The 18,429-nt window shown below is 35.3% G+C and overlaps 3 protein-coding genes across 3 annotated transcripts; 2 read left to right on the forward strand and 1 right to left on the reverse strand.

The window, feature by feature from the left end:
- Positions 1-2,554: 2,554 nt before the first annotated feature.
- Positions 2,555-3,409, reverse strand: LOC114724905 (MLP-like protein 34). The gene is made up of 2 exons (XM_028911360.1): positions 3,229-3,409; positions 2,555-3,097 (listed from the first exon to the last, which is right to left on the reverse strand). Exons 1-2 carry the CDS (start codon positions 3,407-3,409, stop codon positions 2,898-2,900), a joined length of 381 nt encoding a protein of 126 aa, XP_028767193.1. The 3' UTR covers positions 2,555-2,897.
- Positions 3,410-9,554: 6,145 nt separating this feature from the next.
- Positions 9,555-12,324, forward strand: LOC114724910 (pentatricopeptide repeat-containing protein At2g01510, mitochondrial). The gene has a single exon (XM_028911364.1). The coding sequence runs from the start codon at positions 9,698-9,700 to the stop codon at positions 11,546-11,548; it is 1,851 nt and encodes a 616-aa protein (XP_028767197.1). The 5' UTR covers positions 9,555-9,697; the 3' UTR covers positions 11,549-12,324.
- Positions 12,325-17,220: 4,896 nt separating this feature from the next.
- LOC114724906 (WUSCHEL-related homeobox 6-like) lies at positions 17,221-18,004 on the forward strand (the record flags this gene model as incomplete). The annotated part of the gene is made up of 2 exons (XM_028911361.1): positions 17,221-17,365; positions 17,666-18,004. Coding segments are annotated over exons 1-2 (484 nt in total), but the record flags the coding sequence as incomplete, so codon positions are not given.
- Between the last annotated feature and the right edge of the window lie 425 nt (positions 18,005-18,429).

Genomic DNA, 18,429 nt, shown 5'->3' on the forward strand with positions numbered 1-18,429 from the left:
AAAGCTGTTTAATTAAGATCTCAATTCAACTCGAGGGACTATATGTAAACATGAGTTTTTTTTTTCTTGGAGCAAAAGATTAGACTCTTCAGGCCTCACTACCTCAAGAATTGTTCCGGTTTTGAATAAATAAATTGAACGTTTTGACCCATTTTACACCGAAAAAAAGATTAATAAGGTCCTTAATGAATAAATGGTCATTTTTCAATGAAAATCCTTAAATAATGATATTTTAAAACTTCTCGAACTTAAAACCCAAAATGTGATATTCGTATTCGAATGAGTCCGTGGATTTAAAAAAAGAAAAAAGAAGAAGAAGAAGAAGGGAACCATCTGTAGGCCGTAGATTTTGTTCGCCCAAGGCCACATTCGTAAAGGCTTCGTCTCTGTCATGCACCGAGAAAGGGATCTTCTAGACACTATTGTAAAGATTCCTTCGTAAAATCCGCAAGCTAAGAGCGCCAGAGCCCTGACGTCTACCAAGGAATTGTCGCTCGCACAGTGGCACTAAATACATCTACTTCCTCCAATACTAAATATGAAATATCTTTCAAGGATTTATTTTAATTCTAAATATAAAATCTTATTAATGCATTTTATTTTTTTAAATTTTTTTCCAAATTATTCCTACCATTTACATATATTATACTTGCAGCAAAATTACATTGTGCAGCACATAAACTTGCTCTTGCTCACATACTTATATATGACAAAGTCAACTTTTATTTGACAAACATATATTATACTGCGATAACAAAGCAGGATATATATGATCAGCACACACGCCTATATATGAAACAGCTGACAAAGTCACCTTTTATTTGACACACACTGACCTCAATTATCAATAATACCTCAGGTCCCAATTATAAAACTTTGTTTATAATCTACAAACGATGTCTTATAATTAGGACTGAAGGTAGTACATATGTATAATTACGTGGTTTAAAATAATTAGTTGATTAACATCTTTTGTTACTTGGATAACCTCCTCCATGAGCGAGGTTGGATCTGCAGTGTCATCGTTTGCCTTCTCATATTGCAAAGTCCAGTTGCACTGCGCTTCCCGACGCTACATTTGTAATCAGTTTCAGAATAAACTTGAAACTATCATGCACATCCAACAGATCTCCCTCTATCACTTTGAACGTTATTGATAGGTCTGTTATGTTTATCCTTTCCGCCTCCGACTTAGCCATTTGTGGTATCCCATCTATGTCATCATATATATGCAATACACTTAATTTAACCTTCTTAATTAATTGAGTCGAGCAGAAGGAGTTTTTCAAAAAAAAAAAAAAACAATGTAGCCGATCAATGTTGTCTAATTCTTACCTAGGGTATAGTTTACGACGTAGGTGAAGCCTGCAGTGCCCCAGTCGCCGGGAACAATTTCGTGACTTTGCATGATGTCAGGGGAGATCGATAGTAGTAAGCTAGTATGTTTTGGCGGAAAATATCTGCAGAAACTTCGAAGCTGAAGTTTGGAGTTCAATATCTGCCTCCGAAGTACTCACCATATATCTCTCACTCCAATTGCATCGCAGACAAAACAATATGCCTTGCAATGTACTCCTCCGATCCTTAATATAAGATCTAATTGTTGAATTGATTTTGGTCCTAAATATAAGACTTATTTATCATATTTATTAATTTTTTTTAAATTATCTCTATAGATACTGCATAAACCATAATCAAATAGAAGAAGGAAAGAAGATATTAAGGAAGATGGTTATAGTGTTTTTCCTAAAATACGTCATATTTTTTTATATATGACCTTTACATATATAAAAAGTTTGTGATGCGTAATGTCGGGGGATATATTTGTGTAGGTTAGTTGAAGATCATATTTAATTACCTCCTCTCTTTTTTTAATCTAGACTGGATATTATATCAGATGTTTTGTTATTTTGTAATAATTATTAGAGTCGGAATTAATGGATTTGGCATAGTAAAATTATCCTGATTTAGCCCTGTTGCCTACATATCTGAAAATACTTGACAGATTTTTCTGCTGAAAATATCACATCCAGTAGCACTGAAAGGACTTTTTATTTATTGACCACATAATCTGACATTTAAAAATTTGATTATTTAAGTGAGATTATTGTTTTAGATTTTAGAATTATCCACTGCTACTAGCTAGATGTGATTTAATTTTTAATTTATATAATTCCAAAAATCTCAATTCAGCTTTTTGGACTACCAATTTATACGTAAACATGAGCGGTTTTGTTAAATATTTCTTTAATATGAGTAAAATTAAAGATCAATAAGGTCCTTAAATCCAAAGCGTGTGATATAGAGTATCTATTTTATATATGTCACAGCGACTCCACGTGGAAAGAAAGAAGGGAGAACCACCTGATGGCAATATTAGGTTGCTTCTTGATTATAAGAGATTTGTTCGCATCAGCCCACATATGTTTGGTTTTTCTTTTATTATGGCTTTATCTCCGTCATGCACCCAAAGCAGAATTTTTCAGACATGATTATATTGCAAAACCTACAAGAGGCTGATGATATCTATGAAAGATTATTGCTGGCACCAAAATATATATCTTTTCTTTCCTTCAATCTCAAAATCTAGGATTGAGAGAGTTCGAAAGCAGGAATTATAATTACTTGCCCTGGAATTACATTGTACAACAAGCAACAGCTTAGACTTGATCAAGCGCGACAAAAACCCACCATTTTGAACATAGCAGAAAGCAGAATATACGAAGGAACACGCTTACAGCTTACAGAAGCTAATAAAGCCAACTTTTATTTGACACGCGCACAGACTTTATTACTCACAAGCATGAAGGTAATTAGTTGAAGTCTAGATGAGGTTGCTGACATAAGCATCCACGTCTTTGGAGACTTGAATAGCAGCTTCCATCAAGGAGTCTGGGTCAGCAGTCTGAGCTTGGCTTCTCATACTCAAAGGTCCATTTCAAAACGCTTCCCGAGAGTACATTCGGAGTGAGTTTAAGAGAAACAGTGAAGCTATTGTAAACATCCAACAGATCTCCCTCTATCACTTTGAATGTTATTGATAGGTCTATTAGGTTTATGCTTGACGCCTCCATCTTAGCTACTTGCGCTGTCCCATCTGCGTCATCATATATATATATATGCAATATGGATACTTAAACCTCTTTTTTGAGTCAAGTATAAGAAGTTTTCGGGAATGAAAAAAAAAAGACACATTGAAGCTACTGATTATATTAATTATTGTCTTACCTAGGGTATAGTTGACGACGAAGGTGAAGCCTGCAATGCCCCATTCACCAGAAACAATTTCGACACTTTGAACGATGTCGGGGGAGATGGTAGCAATCTCATATGTTTTGGTGGAAAATATCTCCAGAAACTTCAAAGCTGAAGATTGGAGTTCAAGACTAGCCTCCAGCGTACTAACCATATCTCTCAATCGAAGTGAAAACAATGTACACTTGCAACGTAAATAAAGATGACAAATGCTTGTGCAAAATTGGTGTCCTCCAATCACCCTTATATACAACTTTTGTGATGCGTGTTGGAGGTATTTAAGTCACGAGAAAAACTGAAGTTGGTTTGCTTATTTCAATTAGGTTCCTTTATTAAAATTTTCTTAAATTATCATTTATAATATACATATATGTCAATATTTGATTGGAGAAATATACCAACTGAATATAAATAAATAAAATTCCAACACTAATCTGTTACTAAATTTCATTGTTAATTTTAGTAACAGAATTTATGATGGATTAGAAATGGATCGTCACTAATTTTATGTTTTTTTTTTTTGAGTGATAGTCTTGTTGTCAACAATGTTTGTAAATGCATGATCATCACACACCCTAGTTAGCAGGTTAATCGCTTGAACATAATTAGAATAAATGGTTAAATTCCGATACCCCCTACCCTAACAAAGATCGACCATTCATAATTCCTAAAATTTCAGTAATAGCTGGGGGACATTCCTGAGTTTGCAACTAACCACAGATTCACCTAGCATCTTTACCTTTGATTACTCCACCACAGACATTTTTGCCAATATTGAGGACCACACCATCTACCTCCAGCTTAGAGCAGTGCTCTTGAACATTGTCCTTGATAGTATTATTATACCAACTATTGCACAATAGAGTACGTACGATGCCCAAACAAGTCCTTGTCCAAATAAGCATGAAACTATCATGAGCACGTTGGTGAATATCATCATCAGTAGTTGAATCAGAAAGTTTACCACATCTAGAAACTCAGATATCCCGACATATATGTAACCAATAATGTCTTGATCACGGAATCCTCTCCGTATAAGATTGACCTGCTTCATGAGTTAAGTTCCATCTTACCCAGGTCTCATAAATTATCATAGAGCTTGTGTATTGCCATATAGTGCCAACCATTTTTCTTCTTGTGTTTTCCCCCCCCCCATATTTCGTATTATATTAATACTGATACAAATTATCAGCCAATAATTATTTAGGGGGACAAATACTATATTCCTTGAGTGCCACGGTATTCATGCTCTCTAATAAAAAAGTTTCAAGTGTCTAGCTTTTTGTGGATCTCATATTCCTACAAATTTTTTTTGATTATTTTTCTCTCTCAATGACTGGTTATGATAGAAATTTTTGGATTCACAAGAAAAGTCACTTGGAGTAATTGGAGAGAGTATAAATAATATGACACTTCACGAGTATTTAAGTATTTCTCTATTTTGGGGTTACATGTATATTAATCTCAACTAATCACTTGATAAGGATAACTAACCTGGGCTATAAATGTCGGCATGTTTAAATACCAATACTTGATAATTATTCTGAGCATATTCGATAAAATCGATTGTGCGGTAGGTTAGTGGAATCCATAATTGATAATATAATGTAAGATTTTTGAGAGACATTTCCCCAACATGATGGGACTTTAAAAATTCTCAAAATTGATATAAAATTAATATAAGTACTGTATTGAAAGGGATGATATTACCAAAATGTCAAACTAAATCCAATTATTCACAAAGTGACAAATGAATTATGGAGAGGCAAATTTGTCGAACAGAAAAGGGACCTTAGAAAGAAACAAAAATACCATAAACGTGCGTAGTGCAGCACAAATCAAAGCAAAATTAAAGATCATTGAGCGGGAGCAGGCGATTTGTTCATTACAGACTGGTGGCATAGATGTGAAGGGCACAACCCCTTGAGGACATTACTGGGCTTATAGCCCACAACTGGTGGTTTTCGTTTGGTATTGGGCTTCTCCCTGTGATATATGCACTTAAAAGAGAAATAACATTACCAACAGTAATTAGGTCCAGTGAAAGATGTTAGTTTTTCACAACTTAGTGAACTAAAATTTAAATCTCTGTTGGGAGAGATATCCATATTTAGTATCCAATAGTGTCTCAAATAAGAATGCTTCTAATAAGAGAATACTTGTATCTAGCCACAAAAAAAATCTTTAAATATGATTGAAAAATTAAAGATCCTTTGGGGGGGGGGGGAACATACGAGAGCCTAACATCTCAGAAGGATTATTCTTTTGTTTTACATTGAGTACTTGGTTTAAATTATTATTATTTTAAAGCTTTTGATTAATATTCTTGTATGTGGATTGGAGAAAATTATTGTTGGGAGGCGTCGGCCTATTCCGAATAAGTCTTGTCCTGAGTCTAGATATTGTGTATAGGTGATAATCTTGACTTGTTTAACATCTCTGGTTGATTGATTCTTTACGAATTCGATGTTCCTTCAGTTTAACCATTATTTCAGGTTGGTCTAGAAATTGATTCACTGGCCCGATTGATCCATCAATATCGAACCAATTTTTAATACGGGTAAATCGCCACAGCATCCAAAGATCTAGAATCGAATTATTTAGATTTCTTGTTAATCTCAATAATCTAGGCTGGATAAATAGAACCTATTAAAGATATTCTAAATTAAATAATTCATACGGAGCACCTACATTCATATATTCATCAGCTTTTTAATCGCCATATTTTGAATTTAAGGGGTTTTTCCATCGCATATAAGATAATTAATTTTATATCTTTTGTATTGTCGTAAAAGAAGTAAAAGCTATTATAAGAATCTTCTTCTTAGTTCTACAAAGTTTAATACCGTTAACCTTCGTAAAACACTAATAAAATATGTATGGTCTATAAATAAGACTAGAGGGATATCTAATAACTAATAATGACAAGATACCAGATAATAATATAATAACAATATGACCAGGAAAAAAAGAATAGAAGAATGAAACGCAGCATCGGCCAACAAATTCAAACATGTTTTGTTTTTTTCCCCTTGAAAGTGGAGCAGATCGAGGAACATAGATCTACAGTCAATAAGAAGAAGAAGAAAAAATTCAGTGCGAAAAGAAACAAGAGCATTGCACTAGCCTCCCTCCTCCTTTTTCTCTCATCCTATTTTCCTTTCACATTTGCTACACCGTTGAAAATGCCAACGCCTATGCTCTCATTCTTCCCAAATCCAAAAGTTAAAGAGGAAAGAAAGAAACAAAGAGATCTTATATCAATATTATTTATGCACTTGGTACATACATACATATACAGCCAGCACAACTAGTTATGAAGAGGGTTTGGACCAGTATGGATTAATCTCTTGTCCTCTTCATAAGTGGAAGCTCGAGCATTTGTTGAAGATGATGATGATGATGATGATTCATGAAACAGTGCCCTTGTGATTCTGAAACTTGTAGAACCTTGACTCTTGTGTAATAATGTGGCTGGCGATGGAGGCTGAATGGAATAGCTGCTTCCGGTTTCACAGTGAGTAATAGTGAACAGGAAAAGACTGAAAACAGCAACAACTGAAAAAATGAGCCAACAGAAGATGACAGAAGAAGCCCTTCTTTTTATTTCCATGAAACCTGTCATTTTATTGCGCAGTCTTGTGGGTAACCATAGACTTGAAGAGAGTGTAATAATCAAAAGGGGCTTTTGGCTTTGGAAAATTCTGCGGGAAGGAAAAGTTAAAGATAGAGAGAAAGGAAGAGCAGGAAGAAGAAGAAGGGTCACATGATATGATGAACATGACCCGTGAATCCTGAATCTTCTAATAATTGTTAAATTTCTGTGCTGCCCAGTTGTCTAATAATGTTTTAGGAGGTTGCACCATTTTACAAGTCCCAGATAGATTCATCCTCACTGGCCTGGTTTTTTGTTCGTCATATTGTTGGCATCCGAGCTTTTGTTTTGTTTAGACTATGATACTGTAGTCGTGCCTGGTGATTGCTAGTTGCCTGCTGAGAGGGTCATGTTGGACTGTCACGTATTAATAGCCGCTGTCTACGCACACTCTTCTAATTCACACGCCAATGCAACTCTTATACGAAGTCTATATTCTACTCTTTTAATTTCCTTCTCTCTGCAACAATTCTTTTTCTTTTTTCCAATTTGAAGGATTTTTTTTATTTAAAATTATTCTTTCTCTGGGCCCTAGAACCAGTCACCAAGGAACCATGTGATTGAGTGCTGCCCCCTCACGTTGCAATGAAGCTGTTCCCTTGTCCTGATAACCCATTCCATTTTTAATTTGAAAGTGAAATTAAAGTCGCCTCTTCAAATTAAGAAGGGAATTTAATGAGATATTGAGTATTTCTGTATAAATATCTAAAATTAAAAATTTCAAATGAAAATGGAACCTCCTCTCTACATTCTTTCATAAACAACAACTTACAAAAATTTATAAAAATAAAAATGAAAAATGAAATACTATAGCATAGAATCAGGATCTGTCTCGCTTTTAGTTTTGATCCGCCGACTTAGTCCTGTAAGTGAAAAGGTGCTACTTAATTTCGTTAAGTGAGGCTAGTTTTTAATGTGTTAATTATTTTTCAATAAGAACATAAAAAAGTACATAATTTTTTATTATGTACACGACAAGTACATGTTATTATAGTTGAATAATAGCTGTATGTATAGTGGTTTGCCTAACGGGGCACACTTAGCTGTGATTAGATTAATTGTTTTGTATAAAGCGTTTTTTAACTGAATTGTTTATACATATTCAGAAGAATAAGTTTGGATGAAAGGAAAAAAAAACCACCAAAATAATCTCCACAGACAAAAACGGGAAGCGGGAAAATAACGGGGAGATGGAACAGACCAATGATATTTGTTATTTTGATAACTGGAACACATCCAATAGTCTCATTAGGCCCAAAAATGACCCAACAAGTATAAGACATACTAGCTCTTGTTCTAATTATAAAATCTCATTTATAATTTATAAAATGAGATTTTTTAATTAAAACTAGAAGTAATATTTAATTAATTTAATTAGATTAAAAAAGTTAGGTAAGTTAGTTAATTATAAGAAATATGAAATGTTTTTCCTAAAATATTATAATAGTGTTCCTTAATATCATCCATCCTGTTCCTACTTGATTATGGTTGGGAGAATATCAATAGAGATAATTTAGGAAAAATTATATTGATAAATGTGATAAGTAGATCTTATATTTAAAACCAAAATCAACTCAATAATTAAATCTTATATTAAAGATTGAAGAAGTAATATTTAGGTATCTACTTAGTTTTCTTTTTTAATTATAATTAAATTAATTTTTTGGGTCAATATAATTTTTGATTCCTTAAATTCGCTCTCATTTTGCTTTTGGTCTATTGAATTTCAAATCATAAATTTTGATTCTTTAAAATTTCTCTTTATTTAAAACATTGTTCGCTATATTTCAAAACATATACGGACCATGCTCGTAGAAGAACAAAAAATTATGGTTTGAAATTTAAAAAAGTAAAATTAAAATGAGGAAGAGAATAAAACTTATATTAATATTAAATTTTTCATAGCAATCAGATGCCACCTCCGTCTTTAATATAAGACTTCGTTTGATTTTTATTTTGGTCCTAAATATAAGAACCTAATATACTTTGTTTTTAATATTTATGTATTTTTTTAAGATAGTCCTTCTAATAATAATAATTCTAGCCAATAAACTTGATTAACAAGGATATTTTAAGAAAGACAATACCTATTTATGACAAATAATTAACTTAACTTTTTTCCTTAATCTTCTCAAATTAATCAACTAGTTCTTATAATTAGGATCGGAGGTATTACATCGTAAATTAATGTTCTAATCCTCGCTTCGTAACTGAAAATGTCTTCACCAGCCATCTAATAAAAAAGATGTCTGCTTATAAAAAGAAAAGAAAAGAAAAGAAAAGATATATGCTTAATAAAAGAATTGAGTTTTTAATCTAAAAACAGTCGCCTCTTTTTTTCCTAACTCATAGTCGCAAGATTTTCTGTCCACGTACGCCTGTTAAAAGCGAAAAGTAGTAGTGTTTGGCACATCTCCCTGTAAGGTCACTGGGTTTTTCTGTTTTCGAATGCGTGTACGAGTATAATAGAGTACCTGATTGCTTAGCAAAACTCTCATAGGGTACCTCTGATCAACCTTCACCGTATATCCAAGAGGAGGCGGTTGATGAAAGGAGATAAGCAGTTTAGATTGTATTTTTTTGTGGTGTTTTCTGGTCATGCAATTGAGTCTTCAATTTCATGCCCAAGGAAAAAAAAAAAAAGTTTATGTGCGGATTAACTGCTGGCGGCGGGAGTAATGGAAATCTTAGGTGGAAATTCTGATAATCGGTTTGCTTAAAGGCATGGGTTTACGTTAAAATAAAACCGCAAACAACATAGGCATTAGGCAATGCCACCATATTGCCATGCTCATACTTGCAAAAATAATTCCCACCAAGTTTTTCTTCACCTTCCGACTTGTTCAATTCCTTCCAAACCTCAAATTCTCTTCGCTCGCCCTTACAAATCAACTAAAGTTTCTGACCAAAGGAGCATTTACCCCCCTGTTGCAATCATGTTCCTCGAATCCATCTCAGCTGAAACAAATCCATGCCCTCCTCCTCACATCGGGCCTTTCCATCAAGAACAGCCTCCTGACGCATCTTCTCGCCAGCTTCATAGCATTGGGCGATATGTCGTACGCCCGTCAACTGTTCGATGAAATGCATAAGCCCCGAGCTTTCTTGTGGAGCACACTGATCAGAGGTTACGTGCAAAATGGTCAACCCAATGAAGCAGCCTCCATTTATAAGCGAATGCATCTTCTCGGTGTACGTCCTGATTCGTACACCTTTCCCTTCGTCATTAAGGCTTGTGCTGAGCTGCCTGAATTCAAGGCTGCGGCTTCTACTACGCATGCCCAGGTCGTGAAATATGGGATGGAGTTTATTGCAGTGATAAGGACTGAATTGATGATCATGTATGTCATACTTGGAGAGGTAGGTTTAGCTGATTTTTTGTTTAAGACCATGGTTGAAAGAGATTTAGTGGCATGGAATGCTTTCATTGCAGCGTGTGCCCAAAATGGATATGGTACTAAGGCTCTTGCTTTGTTCCGTGAAATGGGGTCAACTGGAACTCGGCCAGATGCTGTGACTTTGGTGAGTGCTCTATCAGTTTGTGGCCAACTAGGGTACTCGGATACTGGAGAGGAAATTTATCGTATTGCGAGAGAAGAAGGGATTGATTGCAACATAATTGTTGAAAATGCACGTCTAGACATGCATATGAAGTGTGGTAATATTGACTTTGCGACCAAATTGTTTGAGAAAATTCCTCGCCGGAATGTAATTTCATGGAGTACTATGATTTTAGGATATGCTATTAATGGGGAAAGTGCAAAGGCATTATCCTTGTTTTCTAGGATGCAGAGAGAGGGATTGCGGCCAAATTATGTTACGTATCTAGGGGTTTTGACTGCCTGTAGCCATGCTGGACTAGTGAGCCAGGGCTGGAGATATTTTAATCGGATGTCTCGGTCAGATGATGAAAGCATCAAACCCAGGAAAGAACATTATGCTTGCATGGTTGATCTTCTTGGCCGATCAGGACGTCTTGAAGATGCGTATAACTTCATCAGAAGCATGCCTATTGAGCCAGACTCGGGAGTATGGGGGGCTCTATTGAGCGCCTGTGTTATACACCAAAACGTGGAATTGGGCCAACATGCCGCGGATCGTCTTTATGAACTAGCTCCTGATATTGCTTCATACCAGGTTCTAATGTCCAATATGTATGCATCTGCTGGGAGGTGGGATTTTGTTACTAAGGTGAGGCAGAGGATGAGGAACAAGGGTGTCAGAAAAATAGCTGCTTATAGCTCAGTTGAGTTTAATGGTGATTTACATGTTTTCTATAAGGGAGATAGTTCACATCCACAGTCAAAGATCATATATGAAAAGTTGGATTGCTTGATTAAACAAATGAAGAGTATGGGTTACAGTTCAAAGACCAATTCTGTGTTGCATGATGTGGAATTGGAAGAGAAGGAACTAATTCTCAGAACTCACAGTGAAAAGCTCGCCATCGCGTTCGCTTTGATTAATGTAGGGCCTGAACGCCCCATTAGAGTGATAAAAAATTTGAGAATATGCAATGACTGCCATACTTTCTCTAAATTTGTCTCTCAAATTTCATTGAGAGAGATAATTATGAGAGATAAAATTCGTTTTCATCATTTCAGGAATGGGGTTTGTTCATGTAAGGATTTCTGGTAATTGGCTATGAGCAATAACGAGTTTTCAAGCGGTATAGGAATCTAGACTCACTATCCATGTTTTCTGTTCCTGAATGCCCCCACGCGTGGCGGTAATTAGAGACAAACTACAGATAAAGACATCAAGGACACAAAAGATGGCCAAAGAATTACATGTAACTAGAAATCACGATGTTTAGTAGCTCTCACAAAGCATACCCTTGGTGATATTTCGCCTGCGCACCTTGAGTTCATATGGACTAGAAAATCATCCTAGTCATCTTATGAAATAAGTACTCATTTTCATTGTAAGGAAAACTCTCAATTCTTAGCTGTATGCTAATTGAGTCTTGGGACTCAGGCATGTATCATTCTTTAAGAGGGAGGTTGAGGAAATTATTGAGATGGTCATACCCGCTGTTGTGAGCAACGGATCTATTGGTGAATGTAATTATAGGCTACTCTTGCATCATTGCCAGCAAGCAAAACCCTGGAGTTGGACAGTGCCAAAAATCTATTATTTTAATAAATCTCTCGCCTGCATTCTGGACTTGGATTTTCATGAATGATCAATCAACATCGAAGAAGTCAACAGTCTGTATCCTCTGTCTCAGACGCTAATCAGAACTCAGAACTGTGAGAGCTTGGGGCTTTTCTGTGGCTAAAAGGAGCTGAACTTAAGGAGAAGTCAGTTCTATCAATCACATGAGATCAGGATGCTTGTTATTTGGTCGGACGATGAGAAGAAACTGGTGCTGCTATCCCGCTAGGATGAGATCTTAATTTGTTCAGTGGACTAATTATTGCAATAAAATGAGTGAAAGCACATTCCTTGGGTTGTGCTTCTTCTTCCTTCTACTTGTTATACTGCTTTCACACAGCTCAAAGTTTCAATTTTTAATTATATATTAGTTCTGCTCTTTTCAATTTTTTACTTTGGCTAAAACAATAGACGGTGTCAGCTTCACTTGGGCTAGCCTGTTGGCAAATCTGCTTTCATTGTTCAGTGGATTTCAGACGTTTTCCTGCGCAAGTGTTTCACTCTGCATATTGAACAGGGAAAATCTAAAAATTTATGCCGCAAGATTATTTAGGTTTACGGCTTCTTGGATGTTTCTTTCTTACCACTGATGGTCTAGCAATGTGTACAAAAATTTCATGTTTTATACTTACATGTCCTATTTGTAAGCCACTCTCAACATGTTCATACAAACTAAGAAAAATCTTAAATTTCATTAACTCTCATTTAAAATTTAACAACTTTTCAACTTTATCTCTATTCAATATATATTATATCTCATGTAAACAAAATCAATATAATAATAAATGAAGGGTAAAATTATACATCCATATAAAAATTTCTCTCAATGCCTTATAAATCGGACCAAAAAATATCTTCTCTCTTTACTCTATAAATAGGTCTAGAAAAGTATCTCCTATTGCATATTGACGTATTGCTTGATACAAATAAACACAGAATTTTTTGTAGTGGGATAAATTTTATGCACAAGTTAGCTTGTTGATGACTAAAATCAACGATTCTGTCCCCAATAAACTTTCATGTCAAAGACTGCTGAAGAAACTATGAAATTATTTCTTCCAAAGTATTCTAATTTTAACAATAATTAAATACATGAATTAATAGATTTTACCCTCCTCATCAATAATTATGTTGCGTGCGGAGATGACCACGTTGTTTAAGTCCTATTTGAAACTATATGCTGGCCAAAATTTTGCGTTTATATTGGATACGGTCTAAAATGTTTACCCAGTTTTTAAGCAGAGGAGTTGAATTAACGCCTCGTTTGAGACTGACTTAGGATCTGCAATTTCTAATTTATCGATTTATATCACTTCCAGATATGAAATCTTATCTCTGTCTGTCAAAGCCTTGAGAAATGAGAATCCCAAGTAAACTATACATGGCTGCGTCTGCAATGTTTCTGTTCAGTTCATCCATTGATTGTTTCGGTGGTTCGCACCGGCCAGGATGCAGGTGACAAGTCTCAACCTCTCTATTCATATTCATAACAGTTTAGTTCTTTTTCTATTTTCCTATTGTAGATCATTAGTGTTGCTTCATAAAACCATGCAGACCTCGTTAAATAGCATCACATATATCTGTATGGATCTGTATATGGATCAATTTAATGAACATAATCCGAATCAGATATGGTTGAAGATGATCAATAAATAATTCTTAGTCAAATATGAATACTGTAAACCTAATAGCAATCACTTCCTAAACTTCGCCATTTTTATGGTTTATTTTTCTCATCATCCTGGTATTTGGTTTCAATCCAATGATTAAATCAGACTATTGATGATATCTTCCTTAAACAACAACACATGCCCAGTCAATGCAACTTAAAAAATAGGGCTGGGATGTTTCTAGCTGGAAAAAAAAAAAGGGAGGGCGTGATATCTGTTTTTAAAGGCCCTAGAATGCAAGGATTTTCAAGCTCATTTGCCACTTTTGAAGAGCAAGTCGTGGTGGAATATCTTCATTTTTTTCCAATATGTTTCTTCATTTGCTGATTCTAATATTACGTACCCTTATTGAAACACAGTTCCTCTAGACAAGATGACATCAGCTATGCTCCCGGATCAAGTATGATTTGGAAGTGTAGTTATCGCCTTGTGGACAAATAATTGAGAAGGATGACAGTGCTTTTTGAAGTGATTAAATATTTGAAGGAACATAGAGACAACACATTTACTCCTTGTCTGTGACTTTGATATATACATTAGACTTCTTTTCACTAAGAGATTGCTCTGTTGTTTTATCTTCAATTGTAAAATTCGTGTATTGACGCTGGGGAAGGGGATTGTTGCACAAGTCTATATAATTCAAACAAATATGTAATTGAAATTCGAGCCCTGGTTCCATGGAGACTATTTTCAACTGTAATGATGTTTTTTGAGGGTTGAAAAACATGCATGTCATAAATTACCTAGGGGATGTGCACATTATTGTTGAATAGTAATCCCATCAACATGAGGAAATAAAATGCCACCTGGCACACTCCAAATGTGAAATTTAAGCTGTCCTTCGTTGAACAGCTATCAAAATTTATATGGTTCTTAAATTTTGAGGTTTTCTCATTTATAGATTAGCCTTTAGGGACTTGCAAAGTAGCACTGCAGTCCTAACCCGGAAAAACTAGACTTTAACAATGACAGTTTAAAAGGTCTTATAATGGTTTGTTGATTTAATAAAAATATTTTCTTACTATTACACAAACAGGTAAAAAAACCCACGTGCAAAGTAGCATTGTCCCCATTGACTTTGGGGAAATTCACAAATAAATATGATCAGTTTTGAATATTTGCCTCCACTTCCTTTATCATTTTGGAAACCCCTTAACTCATTTGCAAATTTCTTCTACAATTTTTTCACTTTATTTAATTTATGCAAGTATTGCCTTGCATAGTAATTATGACAACAATGATAAAGGTTCACTCATTGCATGTCAACGACTGACAAAATGTAGCACTTTATGGTTAAGACACATAAATCTGAGGAAGCTGACCTAGAAACAGACTGCAGAAGCTGGAAGGGTTCAACTTGTAGTACCCATCACACTTGTTGACGGTTCAGAGAATGCGTGTGAAAATATGAAGGGGGAAAAAAAGGAACACACACACTATAAGCCAAGCTTATAATCAACAAAAACTCACGTACAAAGTTAATAGAAGGCAGTTATTTCAAACGACAACATAATGCAGCAATAATGAGTTTTGGGGGACATGGTCGGGGGACATGGGAACACTTATGTATTATCGATTCTGCTAATATACCAAGTTTGAGAGGGACACAGATGAGTTTTGAAGGAGGGCTAAATTAGTGTTTAGGGGCAGCTCATATTCATTATTGTACACGTGAGACACGTGCCTCTGTTTCTTCTACTACTCTGTACCTTGTTGCTTTACATTCATTATTATGCATGCAGTAGCATAGTACCTTGCTCCATTATGCCCTACACGTAAAGCTACTATTATGACTTTCCAACATGACAAGGAAGGTTGACGAACTCTGTTTTTGTGGTCAACTCTCAAGCCATGATCCTTCAGAACGTTGATGAGATATATACATATGTGTGTGTGTGTGGTTCAGTTCATTGATTTTTCTCCCACAGATTAGCAAACGTTGCAGATAGCAACAGATTTCAAGTTTTTTGAAAATTACTTGTGAAGATGATCAAGAGCTATATACATGTGAAGGTGCATATTCATTCATCCATGGTTCAAATGTTTGGTGAATGATCTAGATGGAGCTCTTAGTCCATCAAAGACTCATGGGCACTCCAAATTATAAATTGCATCAGAAATTTATGTCAAACATGACGTGACTTTTCAAGTTATATATATATATATCTCATGTCCTTTGTCGATGTCGATGTAATTAATGCTCCGTGATAACTTGTAAGGAGGATCCTTTGTTATACTTTATGGTTAACCGAATTATATTGCATGATGTGAGATTTGAACCAAGTAGGTGGGATTGATTATATTTTCGTTGATCCATTAAGAACTGGTTTTGTCCATGGCAAAATTATTATCACTAATGTTTAATTACTGTTGAAGTGTCATAATCTAGATCTATGATGTCAAATCCAACAAAAACATTCAGAAAAGAGAGACGAAATTGTAGCGATAACTAATCTAAATCTGTTGAGCTTCTAATTATCATAATTAAGAAGCGCTTACCAAGACAGATGAATAGCCTGATATAATAGGGATGTACATTCTTTTTCCAAGTTTAGGTGTTAAAAATTAAGTCACAGTGTCACCAAGCATTGTTCAAGACTTCAAATATGCAGGATCATCAACTGTGTAGTACAGAACATATCCAAGCCCAAAATAAATCACATATACTAACAGCAACAGTTTCTCTTTGTGGAACTCATTGAGGTATGCCCCTAGAACACCGTTAGATAGAAATCTGGAATAGTCACACACACATACGTACTCAGAAGAAAGAGAAAGAGAGAGAGAGCCAAAGGCAGTCGCTTGGCACTGTGAATGAAGAATTAACTATTTGCGCGTGTTCTGTACTAGAGAAGGTTACAAAGAGACAGGGCAGTTACCTTTTCTTGTTTGTGTAAGACTCTGAGTTTTGTTGAAACTCTTTTTTTTCCCCCTTCCTTTTCTGAATAATAATTTTAAGAATCTATCCGATGCGATCAAAATTATAATCCCTATAAAAAGATGTCGTCACTCTTTTATTACCGGCTAACTCTGAAGATGCAACAACTTTAATCAACACATTATATGGTTATCATAATGGTCTTGTCCTTTTGTACAGCTTGACCCTCGACATATCTCAGTTCCACGCTTCTATTTTCTCTTCCCCCCCCCCCCTCTCTCTCTCTCACACACACACTCATGATTTGAACATTTGGTTTCTGTATCATTAGATGGAGTGGTCAACTAACTTTTCGTTGCTTGCTGCTCCACCTAAAGCTTTTACTACAAAGTTTTCTGTTCCTACAAATACGCCTCTTCTTCCTTGCTCAAACTTCATCTGTATCATTCACTTTCACTCACTATATATCTTCTCTCTGCATTTCATTCAAAACCCAATTTCCTTACGCCAAAAAAGCAAAGATCTTCGATATCAATATATACGCACTATGTAACACCGACCTTTTAGGCAGCTGTAGTGATCTGGTGATCTTGTTCATAGAAAATATGTCTGATTCATTCAGTGCCTCCAAGCTTCACCCTCTCAGTACTCCAAACTCCACGCTTAATTCTCCTGCACCTCCCAAAATCATACCTTTCTGCATTTGCACCCACTGCACCAATCTCATCTCTTCGAAACATCATCCTATGGGTAAGCCAAACTGAAATCTCATTCTGTTTCAGTCTTCTTCCTATGTGCTTATCTTGATACATACAATAAAGACACCGGAACACAACAAAATATAGTATAAGGTCCAGTTTGAAAAGTTGCATAACATCTTTTAAGAAATACTCAGGTAAATATACTGCAAATATATGACTGCACAATGAACTAACAAACAACCGTTTAAAAGTAGGTGTTGCCGGTATATACAAGAAACTACGTTAGATTTCATTTTTGAAGTGTTGGTGTTTAAAGTTGAAGGATTTATTATTTTGTGGATGTGTTCAGGAGAGGAAGGAGCAGGTAAAAGTAGAGGGTTGCATGGGCAATCTCAGCAAAGCTCGAGATGGAGTCCAACGCCGGCACAGTTACTGGTGCTTGAGGAACTGTACAGACAAGGGACGAAGACGCCGACGGCTGAACAAATACAGCAAATAGCTTCACAGCTACGTCGTTTTGGCAAGATTGAAGGGAAGAACGTGTTCTACTGGTTCCAGAATCACAAAGCAAGAGAGCGCCAGAAACGACGTCGCCGGGAGATGGAGGAAACTGCTTCTGATTCCGCTGAAGACAAAGAACTGTACGATGTCAATGTGAAAAGCTCAGAAGAAAAGCAAGACCCTGCAGGTACACCTAGTGATAAGTTGTACTCTCTTAATTTGATATTTCAATGATTTCTGCGGGGATAAAATTGAAAATTTAGTTTATTTTATTAAATGTACCAAAAAATATAAGAAATGAAATACAATATACATCCAAAATCATGCTTTTGTACTTTTTATAAAATAATCGTAAAGGAATTATTTGTAAATAAACACGTAACTAAAATAAAGGAAAGAATTCAAAACATAAGAGTATGTTGTTTTAATTTAATTTACAAATTGCCTTTTTAAGAATCTCTCTTTCTACATGGTTGGATCTTTTTGTGGGCAAAAGATGCTAATGTCTCCCTACCCTAGACTGATGATTACAAACGTGAGCATGAGAGAGAATGGAGGGTTATGAATAATATTTTAAAGTACCAAAAAATTGAGGGTTTGAAGATGAGTTTT

The sequence above is a fragment of the Neltuma alba genome, unplaced genomic scaffold (assembly GCF_004799145.2).
Source record: "Neltuma alba isolate B1F8T4 unplaced genomic scaffold, ASM479914v2 tig00012202_pilon, whole genome shotgun sequence".
Classification (NCBI taxonomy): domain Eukaryota; kingdom Viridiplantae; phylum Streptophyta; class Magnoliopsida; order Fabales; family Fabaceae; genus Neltuma; species Neltuma alba.

Coding starts and splice junctions, on each gene's coding strand:
- LOC114724905 (XM_028911360.1), bottom strand. CDS start 3,409: ATGGTTAGTACGCTGGAGGCTAGTCTTGAACTCCAATCTTCAGCTTTG. Junction 3,098..3,228: donor CGTCGTCAACTATACCCTAG/GTAAGACAATAA, acceptor ATGATGACGCAG/ATGGGACAGCGCAAGTAGCT.
- LOC114724910 (XM_028911364.1), top strand. CDS start 9,698: ATGCTCATACTTGCAAAAATAATTCCCACCAAGTTTTTCTTCACCTTC.